The 19,807-nt window shown below is 42.0% G+C and overlaps 3 protein-coding genes across 3 annotated transcripts; all 3 read left to right on the top strand.

Annotated features, from left to right (window-relative positions):
- The first annotated feature begins 1,894 nt into the window (after positions 1–1,894).
- Positions 1,895–2,263, top strand: LOC132225034 (huntingtin-interacting protein M-like). Its single transcript, XM_059680241.1, has one exon. The coding sequence runs from the start codon at positions 1,895–1,897 to the stop codon at positions 2,261–2,263; it is 369 nt and encodes a 122-aa protein (XP_059536224.1).
- A 6,875-nt stretch (positions 2,264–9,138) lies between these two features.
- Positions 9,139–9,507, top strand: LOC132225033 (huntingtin-interacting protein M-like). Its single transcript, XM_059680240.1, has one exon. It carries the CDS (start codon positions 9,139–9,141, stop codon positions 9,505–9,507), a length of 369 nt encoding a protein of 122 aa, XP_059536223.1.
- Positions 9,508–16,370: 6,863 nt separating this feature from the next.
- On the top strand, positions 16,371–16,739 carry LOC132225032 (huntingtin-interacting protein M-like). The gene has a single exon (XM_059680239.1). It carries the CDS (start codon positions 16,371–16,373, stop codon positions 16,737–16,739), a length of 369 nt encoding a protein of 122 aa, XP_059536222.1.
- Positions 16,740–19,807: the final 3,068 nt, after the last annotated feature.

Genomic DNA, 19,807 nt, shown 5'->3' with positions numbered 1-19,807 from the left:
GCTGCATTAGGAAGGTTGAGAACCACTGTCTTAGAGAATACCTAATCATCAAAAACAGACTATTGATAAACATATGAATATCAGATGTTGTTGGTGAAGATTTAGAGGGAAAATATTGGAATCTGGAGGAGAGGAAATTCTTGTTATCTAGGGGCAGAAATCACAGGTGAATTGTAACAATGCACATGTAGCTGAGCAGGTTCCCAAGGAAAGTGTTGAAGGCATGACATTGCTTTTTCTTGCTATTTTAAAGAAAATACATAAATCGAGGGAAGAACTGGTAAGCAAAAAAGAACCAGTACATGAAGATACAAGAAATTCTCAGCCTATCCAGATTGTGAAAGACATTAAAATGAGAGGATTCACTGTCAGGAAAGTGTCCCATGGAGATAAAATCAAGGATGTAGCTAGTCATCCATGTGCTAGTACAGCTGAGGAATCAAAAGGTCAGAGTATTCAGAGGGCTCTTTGAAGCAATATAGGATATGAATCATGGATGTTCCCAGCTATCTTAGCAGAAGCAACAAATAGAGATGAGATTTTCCAAGAGGGATGTGGGAAGGAGCTTCTTGTCTAAGGACATGAATCCCCACGACATACATGGGAGACTACAGGATTTTTGCATATGTTAAATCAACAGAAACAATGTCATTTTTAACTGAAAGAATAGACCGAGGATGAAATGATAGAAGGTTGTGGTACTTCCAGGTGTTGACAAGCAGAAAATGGGCTGATAAACTACTCAACTGCAAACATGTGCTCAATTCAAAAGGAAAGATGATTCTGAGTGCAGAACATAGAGGGCAGAGCTGTGGAGCCAGGTGAATTCATGGGATCAGAAGGAAGAGCCTCACCTCAACAATGATCATTTCCAGGCCTTGAAGCTATGCAGGTTTGTGTGCTTCAATATTGAAGTTGCTTGGGTCAGAGACTCCTTTCTTCCTTCTACATTCTCTCTTTTGGAATAGACATATTTATGACTGTGATCAGCTATAAATAAATGAACCAAAAACAAAGCAGAAACACAATATTAGTAGAGAGGAAAATGAAAATGATAAAAAAAAAAAACAAAACAAAAATAAACATCTCTTGGTGCTTTGGCTTCACCTAGGACAGCCAAGAAAAAGCACATCTGGGCTTCAAATGATTCTTAAAAATGAGGCTCAACAACATCTACCTGATTCTGACAGATGAATCTACTGAGCAACTCATTGTGACTTCCAAAATGATTAAAATATATTTTTCAAAAGGTGTAAAAAACCAAAACATTCATACAGATATAAAATGAACATGTGTTAAAAGATTCTATTTTCTCAATGAGGGAATGGCAAGGTGTTATAACTGGTTGAAAAGAGAAAACAAATTTAGATATGGGAATATTAATCAAGAACATTTCAATGAATGTATAAATGGATGTAAAACTGGTTTCCTGACATCATCACAGGGGGGCAATTTAATATCTGCTAAACAAGACAGTTTACATGTTTATCAGTAGCCTACAACCAATCAAAGGTTGTAAAGGACCTTAAAGACAATGTAAGGTTAGAATCAGATGGCATGGAATTGTGTCCTTAAGATGGGAAAAGTTTTCTATTGAAACACATTTATTTTTACAATGTTAAAGTCAAGCAGAAAATGACAGTTCCCTCAAAAGTCAGGGGCCAGTCGCTAGAGTTACAGGTCCCTGTAGGGGACATTTCTAGGCTGAGGTCTGATGAGGTCACAATGGACACCTATGACGACCCAAAGTCCAGGATGTCATAAAGGGCTCCCTGACCAATGAGGGGCTAGAGTGCAGAGATCTAAGACGCAGAGCTGAGCGGTGGTGTCTTCAAAGACCTAGTCCAGCTATACGTACAGTTAAGAAGGGCTGATCGGACTGAAATCAACAACCATGTCACAAAATCAAAGCCCTGCGAACTCCACCAAGACTCCAGGCCACGATTTAACCGCCGAGTTGCAGTCTCCTTTGACCTACGTGGATCGCCTTCTTCAAAACAATCAACAGAATCAAGATCAAAGTTCCGGCGCAAATGACTTGGTTATGGTCATGCTCGACTCCCTGACGGACTACATCGTGGAGATGGTGGGCATGGAGGTCAACAACCAACGTGCGCCAAGTGCTCCAAGTGCGCCAAGTGTGCCGAGTGCGCCTACTGCCGAGCCAGAGGCGGAGAGGGCAGCCAACAGCCATGAAGTGCCGCGCTACCGTGATGCAGCGTTCACTCTGTTCGACCCAAAGCGTGCATCTAGAAGAGGCTGAAAGCCTGCGTCCCCGAGCCTGGCAAGAGTCATTGGAGCAGCCCAAGCTAAATGTCGCCTAGCTCAGGAAGCCAGGTTCTGTTGTCAACTAATGTCATTAAAGGACTGAACAGCACCGCAATACTTCTGATTCCGCTGTTTCTGTCATTTGGTGGGAGAAGTAGCTGCGAGACATCCAGGAGATATCTCATGGAGAATTGGAAGGTAGAAGGTGTGGGCAGTGTGGGAATGGTAGAATCAGGGACTTAAGGGAGCAGTTTCTAATGGCGACGGTGCGCGGGGAGGGGCGCTGGTGGGAGTAACTGGCGGAGGTTGTTGGGGAAGAGAAGACTTTCGCAAGGGTTTTGAACAAGTCAAGGCTGGGGTCGGGGATGGCTCCCAGAATGATTGTGGTAACTGGGGTGGGCCTGAAGACCATGACTGAGGCGCCAAAGGATTTATTCCTAATTGGGAATGTCTAAACGTAGGAAGTGGTGGCAACGGGGGTGGCAGAGAGGGTAGCATAGCAGTTGGCATGAACTTCATGGGATTGGGGCTTTACAGGAGGACTGAGGAGTGGTGGGAAAAACAAAGAAACATATATAAAAGGAATTAGAGTCCGCTGATTTCATTTATTTATATACTGCCTCGTTACAAAAAAGGACTTGAGACAGGGATTATTAAGTAGTGCTTTAACTGCCATTACAATATATTATTTTGTCCTCTTTTGTGGATACTGCTACTTTAAACAGTAATATATAAAAGCTACTCTCTGGTCTAAGACTTAAAATTCAAGCAAGTCTTAATGTTTTTAATTTCTTCTTTGATCTCATTGGTAACCCAGTCAATATTTAATAGCATGCTATTCAGCTTCCAGGTGTTTGAGTATTTTGGGTTGTTTTTATTGTAGTTTATTTCTAGTATTATGCCATCGTGGTCTGCGAAGATGCTTTTTATGATTTCAATCTTCTTGAATTTGGGGATACTTTGCTTGTGACCCAATATGTGGTCTATTTTTGAAGATGTCCCATGAGCACCTGAGAAGAATGTATATTCTCTGGCTTTGGGGTGAAGTGTTCTGAAGATGTCAATTAAGTCCATCTGATCTAGTGAGTCATTTAGGATTGCTGTATCTTTGCTGATTGTTTGTCTATAGGACTTATCCAGTGCTGTCAATGGTGCATTAAAGTCCCCTACTATGATTGTATTGTTGTCGATCTCTCCTTTGATATCTTCCAGGAGGTTTTTTTTATGAATTTGGGTGCTCCTGCATTGGGTGCATATATGTTTACCAGGGTTATATCTTCTTGTTGTATTGATCCCCTTAGTATTATGAAGTGGCCTTCCTTATCTCTTGTTATGGCCTTCACTTTGAGGTCTATTTTGTCCGATATAAGTATTGCTACCCCAGCTTTCTTTTCCTTTTCATTTGCCTGAAAGATATTTTTCCATCCTTTCACTTTCAGTCCATGTGAGTCCCTTCTAATGAGGTGGGTTTCTTGTAGACAGCAGATGTATGGGTCATGTTTTTTTATCCATTCAGCCACTCGATGTCTTTTGGTTGGAGCATTTAGTCCATTTACGTTTAAAGTTATTATTGAAAGGTACTTGTTTGTAGCCATTTCTTTTTTTGTGTGGCTGTTTTCTTTCTGAGCTTTTTATTTCTTCTTTTTACACCAGTCCCTTTAGCATTCCTTGCATTGCTGGCTTGGTGGTGATAAACTCCCTTAGCCTTTTTTTTTGTCTGTGAAGCTTCTTATTTCCCCTTCAAGTTTGAATGATAGCCTTGCTGGATAGAGTATTCTTGGATCCAGTCCTTTGCTTTGCATCACTTTGTAAATTTCTGTCCATTCTTTTCTGGCCTGATGTGTTTCTGTTGAGACATCATTTGACAATCTAATGGGCGATCTCTTGTATGTAACTTTCCGTCTCTCTCTTGCAGCCTGTAAGATTCTCTCTTTGTCCTGAACATTTGCCATGGTAATTATGATGTGTCTTGGTGTGGGTCTTTTCGGGTTCACCTTGTTTGGGACTCTCTGGGCTTGTGTGACTTTTTTCTTCCCCACCTCAGGGAAGTTTTCTGATATTATTTCTTCTAATAGGTTTTCTAATCCTTGTTCATCTTTCTGTTGTTCTGGTACCCCTATTATTCATATGTTGTTTCATTTCATGTTGTCCCAAAGCTCCCTTAGGCTCTCCTCCTGTCTTTTAATTTTTTTCTCCAATTGCAGTACATTTTGGGTGTGTTTTGCTTCCTTGTCTTCTAATTCACTAATTCGGTCCTCCGCTTCTCCTAGTCTACTGTTGATACTTTCAATGGAGTTTTTCATTGCAGCTATATCACTCTTCATTTCTTCTTGGGTCTTACTTAAGTTGTTGATTTTTTCATCTGTTTCTTCTAGCTTCTTCCATATGTTATCGATTTTTTCATCTGTTTCTTCTTGCTTCTTGCAGAGGTTGTTGATTTTTTCCTCTATCCTGTTTATGCACTCTAGGACCCTTATTCTGAATTCTTTATGTGTCATGTTGCATGCCTCTGTATTACTTAGCTGCTTTTCTGGAGAGTCCTCCTTCTCTTTCCTTTGGGGGTTTCTTTGTCTACCCATGTTTGATCTCACTGACATATCTAGACGTTGAGTCGTTCAGTGGTTGCTCCCTGGGTGGCAGTGACTCCTTGGTCTGTGGTTGCTCTTCGGGCGGTTGCGGTAGCAGCTGCTCTTCAGTTGGCAGCAGCTCCTCTGGTGGGTGCTGTTCACAGCTGCGGTGGCTCTTCTGGCTGGTGGGGTGAGGTTTCATGTACAGCTGCTGTTCCTCAGCAGAGGGTGTGGTGCTCAGGAGGTTACTGTTGCTTGGATCTGCTGCATTGATTTAAAGGCACAAAATACAACACAGAAGGCACCACATACCAGGCACTATACACAAAGATATTCACGATATTAATAACCCCAAATAAAGGTGACCACCCGAATAAAGAGAATTAGGGGATAAGGAAGAAGGAAGAGAATAAGATAAAAGAGAAAAAAGAAAAGAAGCATAGGGACCAAAAAAAGGAGTGCAAAAATGAAATTAGGAAAAAGGAGGGGGGGAAATAAAAGCGAGAAAAGAAAAGAAAAAAAAGAGCGAAAAGAGAGAATGAAGTGGAGGAGGGGAAGAGACTTTTTATATGAGGAGAAGACTCCTATAGAACCGCCACTAATCCCAACAAATTCCAGCAACAGCTCCCTGGAGATGAATGCAAACTAGAAACAACCAATAATATAAAGATGAAAATAGAATGGAGAACACTAATCCCAAAATAAAATAAAGAGAAAATAAAGTGGCACTTTAAAAAATGGTAAAATGGTAGCAGTAATAATACTGGTTAAAAATAAGAAGGTAGTAATTAAAAGGGTAAAATCAGGTGATGGAAAAAGAAGAAAAAAAAAGAAGAAAAAAAAGAAGAAAAAAAAAAGAAAAAAAATGGTTTCTTAGTTAAAAGATGAAAAAAGAAAAAAAAATTGCAGTAGTGAAGGTCCTTCGGTTCTTCTATTCTTCAGTGTGGCTCACCTTAGACCTGCCAGGTATTCAGGAGAGTGTTGAGTTTCCCTGCAATTCACTGTTCCTCTGTGTTGTAAACCACAGTCCTTATTTTAAAGCAGGTCGTATTTGTTTCCCAGACTGCCTTATTTTGTGTTTAGCAAAGAGTCAGTTTGTGGGTCAGCCTCTGGGTGGCAGTGTTCTGGGGTTGGCCTCTGAGGCTATAGGGCCTCTCTGTCCAGTGGAAGTTCACTGCCCAGAGCTGGCTGCGTAATAGTTACGGGCGCTATGTTGTTGCTGGGATTGAAAATCCCTCTATAGGCCAGACCCTGTTAATTCCCAGGGACTGATCAGGTTATTTTAATCCTTGATCTCCTACAGGGTGGAATCTGGGTGTGGCTGTGCTCCTTGCCTGGGGGCTGGGGGGAGGAGTCTCACTCTCCGGAGAGAATGGCTGCCCCAGTCCTGGGCTCAGGGGTGTCTCAGCACTCAATTCGCTGCCACCTCTCCCGGCTCCCCCTCTCTCCCCAGTCTCTCCCCAGATTCCACTCCTCTGCACACTCTCCCTCTCTTCAGCACAGGTGAGTGTCTGTATCCGAAATGTCCCATGAACAGGATTCAGTGAAAACAAACAAACAAATGCCGGCCACGGAAACAGGGAAGGCTTGGTTTCTGTAAGCTTCTTCTCTTACCAGGACTGCATGGTCTGGTCAGCTCTTCAGGCTGCCCCCTTTAGGCTCAGTCCTCTGTGATCACAGAACCCAGCTCTCAACTCCCCAGGCGGCGCCAGGAATCCCGCGGTTCTCCTTTCCCCCAGTCAGGGGCTGTGCCTGTCCCAAGGGACGCGGCTGTCTGCCACGCGGTCTCCCTCCAACTCTCTTGGCTCAGAGGTCTGGCAAACTTTCCTGCCCAAATCCCTGTGTTTTTTTTTGTTTTGTTTTGTTTTGTTTTGTTTTGTTTTTTTTTTTTTTTTTACCTTTCCAGGGGAGTTCTGCTCTTCCCGGCTGCAAATGGTCTCACCAGCTGAGCAATTTCGCCAATTCGGTGTGGGTGTTACTAGTTTCAGCTGCTCACTCCATTTGCTCCGGGACACGACCTGGGACGCGTCTGCCTATATCGCCGCCATCTTCTGTCTCTCTAATAAAGATTAATTTAAAAAAGGAAGTGAGGAGCACAGCTGAAAAGGCCTTTATTGTCTTAGAGCAGCGGTTCTCAACCTATGGGTCGCAAACCCTTTGGGGGTCGAACGACCCTTTCACAGGGGTCACCTTAGACCATCGGAAAACACATATAAAATTACATATTGTTTTTGTGATTAATCACTATGCTTTAATTATGTTCAATTTGTAACAATGAAAATACATCCTGCATATCAGATATTTACATTGTGATTCATAACAGTAGCAAAATTACAGTTGTGAAGTAGCAACGAAAATAATTTTATGGTTGGGGGTCATCACAACATGAGGAACTGTATTAAAGGGTCGCTGCATTAGGAAGGTTGAGAACCACTGTCTTAGAGAATACCTAATCATCAAAAACAGACTATTGATAAACATATGAATATCAGATGTTGTTGGTGAAGATTTAGAGGGAAAATATTGGAATCTGGAGGAGAGGAAATTCTTGTTATCTAGGGGCAGAAATCACAGGTGAATTGTAACAATGCACATGTAGCTGAGCAGGTTCCCAAGGAAAGTGTTGAAGGCATGACATTGCTTTTTCTTGCTATTTTAAAGAAAATACATAAATCGAGGGAAGAACTGGTAAGCAAAAAAGAACCAGTACATGAAGATACAAGAAATTCTCAGCCTATCCAGATTGTGAAAGACATTAAAATGAGAGGATTCACTGTCAGGAAAGTGTCCCATGGAGATAAAATCAAGGATGTAGCTAGTCATCCATGTGCTAGTACAGCTGAGGAATCAAAAGGTCAGAGTATTCAGAGGGCTCTTTGAAGCAATATAGGATATGAATCATGGATGTTCCCAGCTATCTTAGCAGAAGCAACAAATAGAGATGAGATTTTCCAAGAGGGATGTGGGAAGGAGCTTCTTGTCTAAGGACATGAATCCCCACGACATACATGGGAGACTACAGGATTTTTGCATATGTTAAATCAACAGAAACAATGTCATTTTTAACTGAAAGAATAGACCGAGGATGAAATGATAGAAGGTTGTGGTACTTCCAGGTGTTGACAAGCAGAAAATGGGCTGATAAACTACTCAACTGCAAACATGTGCTCAATTCAAAAGGAAAGATGATTCTGAGTGCAGAACATAGAGGGCAGAGCTGTGGAGCCAGGTGAATTCATGGGATCAGAAGGAAGAGCCTCACCTCAACAATGATCATTTCCAGGCCTTGAAGCTATGCAGGTTTGTGTGCTTCAATATTGAAGTTGCTTGGGTCAGAGACTCCTTTCTTCCTTCTACATTCTCTCTTTTGGAATAGACATATTTATGACTGTGATCAGCTATAAATAAATGAACCAAAAACAAAGCAGAAACACAATATTAGTAGAGAGGAAAATGAAAATGATAAAAAAAAAAAAAAAAAACAAAAATAAACATCTCTTGGTGCTTTGGCTTCACCTAGGACAGCCAAGAAAAAGCACATCTGGGCTTCAAATGATTCTTAAAAATGAGGCTCAACAACATCTACCTGATTCTGACAGATGAATCTACTGAGCAACTCATTGTGACTTCCAAAATGATTAAAATATATTTTTCAAAAGGTGTAAAAAACCAAAACATTCATACAGATATAAAATGAACATGTGTTAAAAGATTCTATTTTCTCAATGAGGGAATGGCAAGGTGTTATAACTGGTTGAAAAGAGAAAACAAATTTAGATATGGGAATATTAATCAAGAACATTTCAATGAATGTATAAATGGATGTAAAACTGGTTTCCTGACATCATCACAGGGGGGCAATTTAATATCTGCTAAACAAGACAGTTTACATGTTTATCAGTAGCCTACAACCAATCAAAGGTTGTAAAGGACCTTAAAGACAATGTAAGGTTAGAATCAGATGGCATGGAATTGTGTCCTTAAGATGGGAAAAGTTTTCTATTGAAACACATTTATTTTTACAATGTTAAAGTCAAGCAGAAAATGACAGTTCCCTCAAAAGTCAGGGGCCAGTCGCTAGAGTTACAGGTCCCTGTAGGGGACATTTCTAGGCTGAGGTCTGATGAGGTCACAATGGACACCTATGACGACCCAAAGTCCAGGATGTCATAAAGGGCTCCCTGACCAATGAGGGGCTAGAGTGCAGAGATCTAAGACGCAGAGCTGAGCGGTGGTGTCTTCAAAGACCTAGTCCAGCTATACGTACAGTTAAGAAGGGCTGATCGGACTGAAATCAACAACCATGTCACAAAATCAAAGCCCTGCGAACTCCACCAAGACTCCAGGCCACGATTTAACCGCCGAGTTGCAGTCTCCTTTGACCTACGTGGATCGCCTTCTTCAAAACAATCAACAGAATCAAGATCAAAGTTCCGGCGCAAATGACTTGGTTATGGTCATGCTCGACTCCCTGACGGACTACATCGTGGAGATGGTGGGCATGGAGGTCAACAACCAACGTGCGCCAAGTGCTCCAAGTGCGCCAAGTGTGCCGAGTGCGCCTACTGCCGAGCCAGAGGCGGAGAGGGCAGCCAACAGCCATGAAGTGCCGCGCTACCGTGATGCAGCGTTCACTCTGTTCGACCCAAAGCGTGCATCTAGAAGAGGCTGAAAGCCTGCGTCCCCGAGCCTGGCAAGAGTCATTGGAGCAGCCCAAGCTAAATGTCGCCTAGCTCAGGAAGCCAGGTTCTGTTGTCAACTAATGTCATTAAAGGACTGAACAGCACCGCAATACTTCTGATTCCGCTGTTTCTGTCATTTGGTGGGAGAAGTAGCTGCGAGACATCCAGGAGATATCTCATGGAGAATTGGAAGGTAGAAGGTGTGGGCAGTGTGGGAATGGTAGAATCAGGGACTTAAGGGAGCAGTTTCTAATGGCGACGGTGCGCGGGGAGGGGCGCTGGTGGGAGTAACTGGCGGAGGTTGTTGGGGAAGAGAAGACTTTCGCAAGGGTTTTGAACAAGTCAAGGCTGGGGTCGGGGATGGCTCCCAGAATGATTGTGGTAACTGGGGTGGGCCTGAAGACCATGACTGAGGCGCCAAAGGATTTATTCCTAATTGGGAATGTCTAAACGTAGGAAGTGGTGGCAACGGGGGTGGCAGAGAGGGTAGCATAGCAGTTGGCATGAACTTCATGGGATTGGGGCTTTACAGGAGGACTGAGGAGTGGTGGGAAAAACAAAGAAACATATATAAAAGGAATTAGAGTCCGCTGATTTCATTTATTTATATACTGCCTCGTTACAAAAAAGGACTTGAGACAGGGATTATTAAGTAGTGCTTTAACTGCCATTACAATATATTATTTTGTCCTCTTTTGTGGATACTGCTACTTTAAACAGTAATATATAAAAGCTACTCTCTGGTCTAAGACTTAAAATTCAAGCAAGTCTTAATGTTTTTAATTTCTTCTTTGATCTCATTGGTAACCCAGTCAATATTTAATAGCATGCTATTCAGCTTCCAGGTGTTTGAGTATTTTGGGTTGTTTTTATTGTAGTTTATTTCTAGTATTATGCCATCGTGGTCTGCGAAGATGCTTTTTATGATTTCAATCTTCTTGAATTTGGGGATACTTTGCTTGTGACCCAATATGTGGTCTATTTTTGAAGATGTCCCATGAGCACCTGAGAAGAATGTATATTCTCTGGCTTTGGGGTGAAGTGTTCTGAAGATGTCAATTAAGTCCATCTGATCTAGTGAGTCATTTAGGATTGCTGTATCTTTGCTGATTGTTTGTCTATAGGACTTATCCAGTGCTGTCAATGGTGCATTAAAGTCCCCTACTATGATTGTATTGTTGTCGATCTCTCCTTTGATATCTTCCAGGAGGTTTTTTTTATGAATTTGGGTGCTCCTGCATTGGGTGCATATATGTTTACCAGGGTTATATCTTCTTGTTGTATTGATCCCCTTAGTATTATGAAGTGGCCTTCCTTATCTCTTGTTATGGCCTTCACTTTGAGGTCTATTTTGTCCGATATAAGTATTGCTACCCCAGCTTTCTTTTCCTTTTCATTTGCCTGAAAGATATTTTTCCATCCTTTCACTTTCAGTCCATGTGAGTCCCTTCTAATGAGGTGGGTTTCTTGTAGACAGCAGATGTATGGGTCATGTTTTTTTATCCATTCAGCCACTCGATGTCTTTTGGTTGGAGCATTTAGTCCATTTACGTTTAAAGTTATTATTGAAAGGTACTTGTTTGTAGCCATTTCTTTTTTTGTGTGGCTGTTTTCTTTCTGAGCTTTTTATTTCTTCTTTTTACACCAGTCCCTTTAGCATTCCTTGCATTGCTGGCTTGGTGGTGATAAACTCCCTTAGCCTTTTTTTTTGTCTGTGAAGCTTCTTATTTCCCCTTCAAGTTTGAATGATAGCCTTGCTGGATAGAGTATTCTTGGATCCAGTCCTTTGCTTTGCATCACTTTGTAAATTTCTGTCCATTCTTTTCTGGCCTGATGTGTTTCTGTTGAGACATCATTTGACAATCTAATGGGCGATCTCTTGTATGTAACTTTCCGTCTCTCTCTTGCAGCCTGTAAGATTCTCTCTTTGTCCTGAACATTTGCCATGGTAATTATGATGTGTCTTGGTGTGGGTCTTTTCGGGTTCACCTTGTTTGGGACTCTCTGGGCTTGTGTGACTTTTTTCTTCCCCACCTCAGGGAAGTTTTCTGATATTATTTCTTCTAATAGGTTTTCTAATCCTTGTTCATCTTTCTGTTGTTCTGGTACCCCTATTATTCATATGTTGTTTCATTTCATGTTGTCCCAAAGCTCCCTTAGGCTCTCCTCCTGTCTTTTAATTTTTTTCTCCAATTGCAGTACATTTTGGGTGTGTTTTGCTTCCTTGTCTTCTAATTCACTAATTCGGTCCTCCGCTTCTCCTAGTCTACTGTTGATACTTTCAATGGAGTTTTTCATTGCAGCTATATCACTCTTCATTTCTTCTTGGGTCTTACTTAAGTTGTTGATTTTTTCATCTGTTTCTTCTAGCTTCTTCCATATGTTATCGATTTTTTCATCTGTTTCTTCTTGCTTCTTGCAGAGGTTGTTGATTTTTTCCTCTATCCTGTTTATGCACTCTAGGACCCTTATTCTGAATTCTTTATGTGTCATGTTGCATGCCTCTGTATTACTTAGCTGCTTTTCTGGAGAGTCCTCCTTCTCTTTCCTTTGGGGGTTTCTTTGTCTACCCATGTTTGATCTCACTGACATATCTAGACGTTGAGTCGTTCAGTGGTTGCTCCCTGGGTGGCAGTGACTCCTTGGTCTGTGGTTGCTCTTCGGGCGGTTGCGGTAGCAGCTGCTCTTCAGTTGGCAGCAGCTCCTCTGGTGGGTGCTGTTCACAGCTGCGGTGGCTCTTCTGGCTGGTGGGGTGAGGTTTCATGTACAGCTGCTGTTCCTCAGCAGAGGGTGTGGTGCTCAGGAGGTTACTGTTGCTTGGATCTGCTGCATTGATTTAAAGGCACAAAATACAACACAGAAGGCACCACATACCAGGCACTATACACAAAGATATTCACGATATTAATAACCCCAAATAAAGGTGACCACCCGAATAAAGAGAATTAGGGGATAAGGAAGAAGGAAGAGAATAAGATAAAAGAGAAAAAAGAAAAGAAGCATAGGGACCAAAAAAAGGAGTGCAAAAATGAAATTAGGAAAAAGGAGGGGGGGAAATAAAAGCGAGAAAAGAAAAGAAAAAAAAGAGCGAAAAGAGAGAATGAAGTGGAGGAGGGGAAGAGACTTTTTATATGAGGAGAAGACTCCTATAGAACCGCCACTAATCCCAACAAATTCCAGCAACAGCTCCCTGGAGATGAATGCAAACTAGAAACAACCAATAATATAAAGATGAAAATAGAATGGAGAACACTAATCCCAAAATAAAATAAAGAGAAAATAAAGTGGCACTTTAAAAAATGGTAAAATGGTAGCAGTAATAATACTGGTTAAAAATAAGAAGGTAGTAATTAAAAGGGTAAAATCAGGTGATGGAAAAAGAAGAAAAAAAAAGAAGAAAAAAAAGAAGAAAAAAAAAAGAAAAAAAATGGTTTCTTAGTTAAAAGATGAAAAAAGAAAAAAAAATTGCAGTAGTGAAGGTCCTTCGGTTCTTCTATTCTTCAGTGTGGCTCACCTTAGACCTGCCAGGTATTCAGGAGAGTGTTGAGTTTCCCTGCAATTCACTGTTCCTCTGTGTTGTAAACCACAGTCCTTATTTTAAAGCAGGTCGTATTTGTTTCCCAGACTGCCTTATTTTGTGTTTAGCAAAGAGTCAGTTTGTGGGTCAGCCTCTGGGTGGCAGTGTTCTGGGGTTGGCCTCTGAGGCTATAGGGCCTCTCTGTCCAGTGGAAGTTCACTGCCCAGAGCTGGCTGCGTAATAGTTACGGGCGCTATGTTGTTGCTGGGATTGAAAATCCCTCTATAGGCCAGACCCTGTTAATTCCCAGGGACTGATCAGGTTATTTTAATCCTTGATCTCCTACAGGGTGGAATCTGGGTGTGGCTGTGCTCCTTGCCTGGGGGCTGGGGGGAGGAGTCTCACTCTCCGGAGAGAATGGCTGCCCCAGTCCTGGGCTCAGGGGTGTCTCAGCACTCAATTCGCTGCCACCTCTCCCGGCTCCCCCTCTCTCCCCAGTCTCTCCCCAGATTCCACTCCTCTGCACACTCTCCCTCTCTTCAGCACAGGTGAGTGTCTGTATCCGAAATGTCCCATGAACAGGATTCAGTGAAAACAAACAAACAAATGCCAGCCACGGAAACAGGGAAGGCTTGGTTTCTGTAAGCTTCTTCTCTTACCAGGACTGCATGGTCTGGTCAGCTCTTCAGGCTGCCCCCTTTAGGCTCAGTCCTCTGTGATCACAGAACCCAGCTCTCAACTCCCCAGGCGGCGCCAGGAATCCCGCGGTTCTCCTTTCCCCCAGTCAGGGGCTGTGCCTGTCCCAAGGGACGCGGCTGTCTGCCACGCGGTCTCCCTCCAACTCTCTTGGCTCAGAGGTCTGGCAAACTTTCCTGCCCAAATCCCTGTGTTTTTTTTTGTTTTGTTTTGTTTTGTTTTGTTTTTTTTTTACCTTTCCAGGGGAGTTCTGCTCTTCCCGGCTGCAAATGGTCTCACCAGCTGAGCAATTTCGCCAATTCGGTGTGGGTGTTACTAGTTTCAGCTGCTCACTCCATTTGCTCCGGGACACGACCTGGGACGCGTCTGCCTATATCGCCGCCATCTTCTGTCTCTCTAATAAAGATTAATTTAAAAAAGGAAGTGAGGAGCACAGCTGAAAAGGCCTTTATTGTCTTAGAGCAGCGGTTCTCAACCTATGGGTCGCAAACCCTTTGGGGGTCGAACGACCCTTTCACAGGGGTCACCTTAGACCATCGGAAAACACATATAAAATTACATATTGTTTTTGTGATTAATCACTATGCTTTAATTATGTTCAATTTGTAACAATGAAAATACATCCTGCATATCAGATATTTACATTGTGATTCATAACAGTAGCAAAATTACAGTTGTGAAGTAGCAACGAAAATAATTTTATGGTTGGGGGTCATCACAACATGAGGAACTGTATTAAAGGGTCGCTGCATTAGGAAGGTTGAGAACCACTGTCTTAGAGAATACCTAATCATCAAAAACAGACTATTGATAAACATATGAATATCAGATGTTGTTGGTGAAGATTTAGAGGGAAAATATTGGAATCTGGAGGAGAGGAAATTCTTGTTATCTAGGGGCAGAAATCACAGGTGAATTGTAACAATGCACATGTAGCTGAGCAGGTTCCCAAGGAAAGTGTTGAAGGCATGACATTGCTTTTTCTTGCTATTTTAAAGAAAATACATAAATCGAGGGAAGAACTGGTAAGCAAAAAAGAACCAGTACATGAAGATACAAGAAATTCTCAGCCTATCCAGATTGTGAAAGACATTAAAATGAGAGGATTCACTGTCAGGAAAGTGTCCCATGGAGATAAAATCAAGGATGTAGCTAGTCATCCATGTGCTAGTACAGCTGAGGAATCAAAAGGTCAGAGTATTCAGAGGGCTCTTTGAAGCAATATAGGATATGAATCATGGATGTTCCCAGCTATCTTAGCAGAAGCAACAAATAGAGATGAGATTTTCCAAGAGGGATGTGGGAAGGAGCTTCTTGTCTAAGGACATGAATCCCCACGACATACATGGGAGACTACAGGATTTTTGCATATGTTAAATCAACAGAAACAATGTCATTTTTAACTGAAAGAATAGACCGAGGATGAAATGATAGAAGGTTGTGGTACTTCCAGGTGTTGACAAGCAGAAAATGGGCTGATAAACTACTCAACTGCAAACATGTGCTCAATTCAAAAGGAAAGATGATTCTGAGTGCAGAACATAGAGGGCAGAGCTGTGGAGCCAGGTGAATTCATGGGATCAGAAGGAAGAGCCTCACCTCAACAATGATCATTTCCAGGCCTTGAAGCTATGCAGGTTTGTGTGCTTCAATATTGAAGTTGCTTGGGTCAGAGACTCCTTTCTTCCTTCTACATTCTCTCTTTTGGAATAGACATATTTATGACTGTGATCAGCTATAAATAAATGAACCAAAAACAAAGCAGAAACACAATATTAGTAGAGAGGAAAATGAAAATGATAAAAAAAAAAAAACAAAACAAAAATAAACATCTCTTGGTGCTTTGGCTTCACCTAGGACAGCCAAGAAAAAGCACATCTGGGCTTCAAATGATTCTTAAAAATGAGGCTCAACAACATCTACCTGATTCTGACAGATGAATCTACTGAGCAACTCATTGTGACTTCCAAAATGATTAAAATATATTTTTCAAAAGGTGTAAAAAACCAAAACATTCATACAGATATAAAATGAACATGTGTTAAAAGATTCTATTTTCTCAATGAGGGAATGGCAAGGTGTTATAACTGGTTGAAAAGAGAAAACAAATTTAGATATGGGAATATTAATCAAGAACATTTCAATGAATGTATAAATGGATGTAAAACTGGTTTCCTGACATCATCACAGGGGGGCAATTTAATATCTGCTAAACAAGACAGTTTACATGTTTATCAGTAGCCTACAACCAATCAAAGGTTGTAAAGGACCTTAAAGACAATGTAAGGTTAGAATCAGATGGCATGGAATTGTGTCCTTAAGATGGGAAAAGTTTTCTATTGAAACACATTTATTTTTACAATGTTAAAGTCAAGCAGAAAATGACAGTTCCCTCAAAAGTCAGGGGCCAGTCGCTAGAGTTACAGGTCCCTGTAGGGGACATTTCTAGGCTGAGGTCTGATGAGGTCACAATGGACACCTATGACGACCCAAAGTCCAGGATGTCATAAAGGGCTCCCTGACCAATGAGGGGCTAGAGTGCAGAGATCTAAGACGCAGAGCTGAGCGGTGGTGTCTTCAAAGACCTAGTCCAGCTATACGTACAGTTAAGAAGGGCTGATCGGACTGAAATCAACAACCATGTCACAAAATCAAAGCCCTGCGAACTCCACCAAGACTCCAGGCCACGATTTAACCGCCGAGTTGCAGTCTCCTTTGACCTACGTGGATCGCCTTCTTCAAAACAATCAACAGAATCAAGATCAAAGTTCCGGCGCAAATGACTTGGTTATGGTCATGCTCGACTCCCTGACGGACTACATCGTGGAGATGGTGGGCATGGAGGTCAACAACCAACGTGCGCCAAGTGCTCCAAGTGCGCCAAGTGTGCCGAGTGCGCCTACTGCCGAGCCAGAGGCGGAGAGGGCAGCCAACAGCCATGAAGTGCCGCGCTACCGTGATGCAGCGTTCACTCTGTTCGACCCAAAGCGTGCATCTAGAAGAGGCTGAAAGCCTGCGTCCCCGAGCCTGGCAAGAGTCATTGGAGCAGCCCAAGCTAAATGTCGCCTAGCTCAGGAAGCCAGGTTCTGTTGTCAACTAATGTCATTAAAGGACTGAACAGCACCGCAATACTTCTGATTCCGCTGTTTCTGTCATTTGGTGGGAGAAGTAGCTGCGAGACATCCAGGAGATATCTCATGGAGAATTGGAAGGTAGAAGGTGTGGGCAGTGTGGGAATGGTAGAATCAGGGACTTAAGGGAGCAGTTTCTAATGGCGACGGTGCGCGGGGAGGGGCGCTGGTGGGAGTAACTGGCGGAGGTTGTTGGGGAAGAGAAGACTTTCGCAAGGGTTTTGAACAAGTCAAGGCTGGGGTCGGGGATGGCTCCCAGAATGATTGTGGTAACTGGGGTGGGCCTGAAGACCATGACTGAGGCGCCAAAGGATTTATTCCTAATTGGGAATGTCTAAACGTAGGAAGTGGTGGCAACGGGGGTGGCAGAGAGGGTAGCATAGCAGTTGGCATGAACTTCATGGGATTGGGGCTTTACAGGAGGACTGAGGAGTGGTGGGAAAAACAAAGAAACATATATAAAAGGAATTAGAGTCCGCTGATTTCATTTATTTATATACTGCCTCGTTACAAAAAAGGACTTGAGACAGGGATTATTAAGTAGTGCTTTAACTGCCATTACAATATATTATTTTGTCCTCTTTTGTGGATACTGCTACTTTAAACAGTAATATATAAAAGCTACTCTCTGGTCTAAGACTTAAAATTCAAGCAAGTCTTAATGTTTTTAATTTCTTCTTTGATCTCATTGGTAACCCAGTCAATATTTAATAGCATGCTATTCAGCTTCCAGGTGTTTGAGTATTTTGGGTTGTTTTTATTGTAGTTTATTTCTAGTATTATGCCATCGTGGTCTGCGAAGATGCTTTTTATGATTTCAATCTTCTTGAATTTGGGGATACTTTGCTTGTGACCCAATATGTGGTCTATTTTTGAAGATGTCCCATGAGCACCTGAGAAGAATGTATATTCTCTGGCTTTGGGGTGAAGTGTTCTGAAGATGTCAATTAAGTCCATCTGATCTAGTGAGTCATTTAGGATTGCTGTATCTTTGCTGATTGTTTGTCTATAGGACTTATCCAGTGCTGTCAATGGTGCATTAAAGTCCCCTACTATGATTGTATTGTTGTCGATCTCTCCTTTGATATCTTCCAGGAGGTTTTTTTTATGAATTTGGGTGCTCCTGCATTGGGTGCATATATGTTTACCAGGGTTATATCTTCTTGTTGTATTGATCCCCTTAGTATTATGAAGTGGCCTTCCTTATCTCTTGTTATGGCCTTCACTTTGAGGTCTATTTTGTCCGATATAAGTATTGCTACCCCAGCTTTCTTTTCCTTTTCATTTGCCTGAAAGATATTTTTCCATCCTTTCACTTTCAGTCCATGTGAGTCCCTTCTAATGAGGTGGGTTTCTTGTAGACAGCAGATGTATGGGTCATGTTTTTTTATCCATTCAGCCACTCGATGTCTTTTGGTTGGAGCATTTAGTCCATTTACGTTTAAAGTTATTATTGAAAGGTACTTGTTTGTAGCCATTTCTTTTTTTGTGTGGCTGTTTTCTTTCTGAGCTTTTTATTTCTTCTTTTTACACCAGTCCCTTTAGCATTCCTTGCATTGCTGGCTTGGTGGTGATAAACTCCCTTAGCCTTTTTTTTTGTCTGTGAAGCTTCTTATTTCCCCTTCAAGTTTGAATGATAGCCTTGCTGGATAGAGTATTCTTGGATCCAGTCCTTTGCTTTGCATCACTTTGTAAATTTCTGTCCATTCTTTTCTGGCCTGATGTGTTTCTGTTGAGACATCATTTGACAATCTAATGGGCGATCTCTTGTATGTAACTTTCCGTCTCTCTCTTGCAGCCTGTAAGATTCTCTCTTTGTCCTGAACATTTGCCATGGTAATTATGATGTGTCTTGGTGTGGGTCTTTTCGGGTTCACCTTGTTTGGGACTCTCTGGGCTTGTGTGACTTTTTTCTTCCCCACCTCAGGGAAGTTTTCTGATATTATTTCTTCTAATAGGTTTTCTAATCCTTGTTCATCTTTCTGTTGTTCTGGTACCCCTATTATTCATATGTTGTTTCATTTCATGTTGTCCCAAAGCTCCCTTAGGCTCTCCTCCTGTCTTTTAATTTTTTTCTCCAATTGCAGTACATTTTGGGTGTGTTTTGCTTCCTTGTCTTCTAATTCACTAATTCGGTCCTCCGCTTCTCCTAGTCTACTGTTGATACTTTCAATGGAGTTTTTCATTGCAGCTATATCACTCTTCATTTCTTCTTGGGTCTTACTTAAGTTGTTGATTTTTTCATCTGTTTCTTCTAGCTTCTTCCATATGTTATCGATTTTTTCATCTGTTTCTTCTTGCTTCTTGCAGAGGTTGTTGATTTTTTCCTCTATCCTGTTTATGCACTCTAGGACCCTTATTCTGAATTCTTTATGTGTCATGTTGCATGCCTCTGTATTACTTAGCTGCTTTTCTGGAGAGTCCTCCTTCTCTTTCCTTTGGGGGTTTCTTTGTCTACCCATGTTTGATCTCACTGACATATCTAGACGTTGAGTCGTTCAGTGGTTGCTCCCTGGGTGGCAGTGACTCCTTGGTCTGTGGTTGCTCTTCGGGCGGTTGCGGTAGCAGCTGCTCTTCAGTTGGCAGCAGCTCCTCTGGTGGGTGCTGTTCACAGCTGCAGTGGCTCTTCTGGCTGGTGGGGTGAGGTTTCATGTACAGCTGCTGTTCCTCAGCAGAGGGTGTGGTGCTCAGGAGGTTACTGTTGCTTGGATCTGCTGCATTGATTTAAAGGCACAAAATACAACACAACAAGGCACCACATACCAGGCACTATACACAAAGATATTCACGATATTAATAACCCCAAATAAAGGTGACCACCCGAATAAAGAGAATTAGGGGATAAGGAAGAAGGAAGAGAATAAGATAAAAGAGAAAAAAGAAAAGAAGCATAGGGACCAAAAAAAGGAGTGCAAAAATGAAATTAGGAAAAAGGAGGGGGGGAAA

This window comes from Myotis daubentonii, chromosome X (genome assembly GCF_963259705.1).
Source record: "Myotis daubentonii chromosome X, mMyoDau2.1, whole genome shotgun sequence".
Taxonomy (NCBI): Eukaryota; Metazoa; Chordata; class Mammalia; order Chiroptera; family Vespertilionidae; genus Myotis; species Myotis daubentonii.
This window is presented reverse-complemented; position numbering and strand designations above follow the sequence as displayed.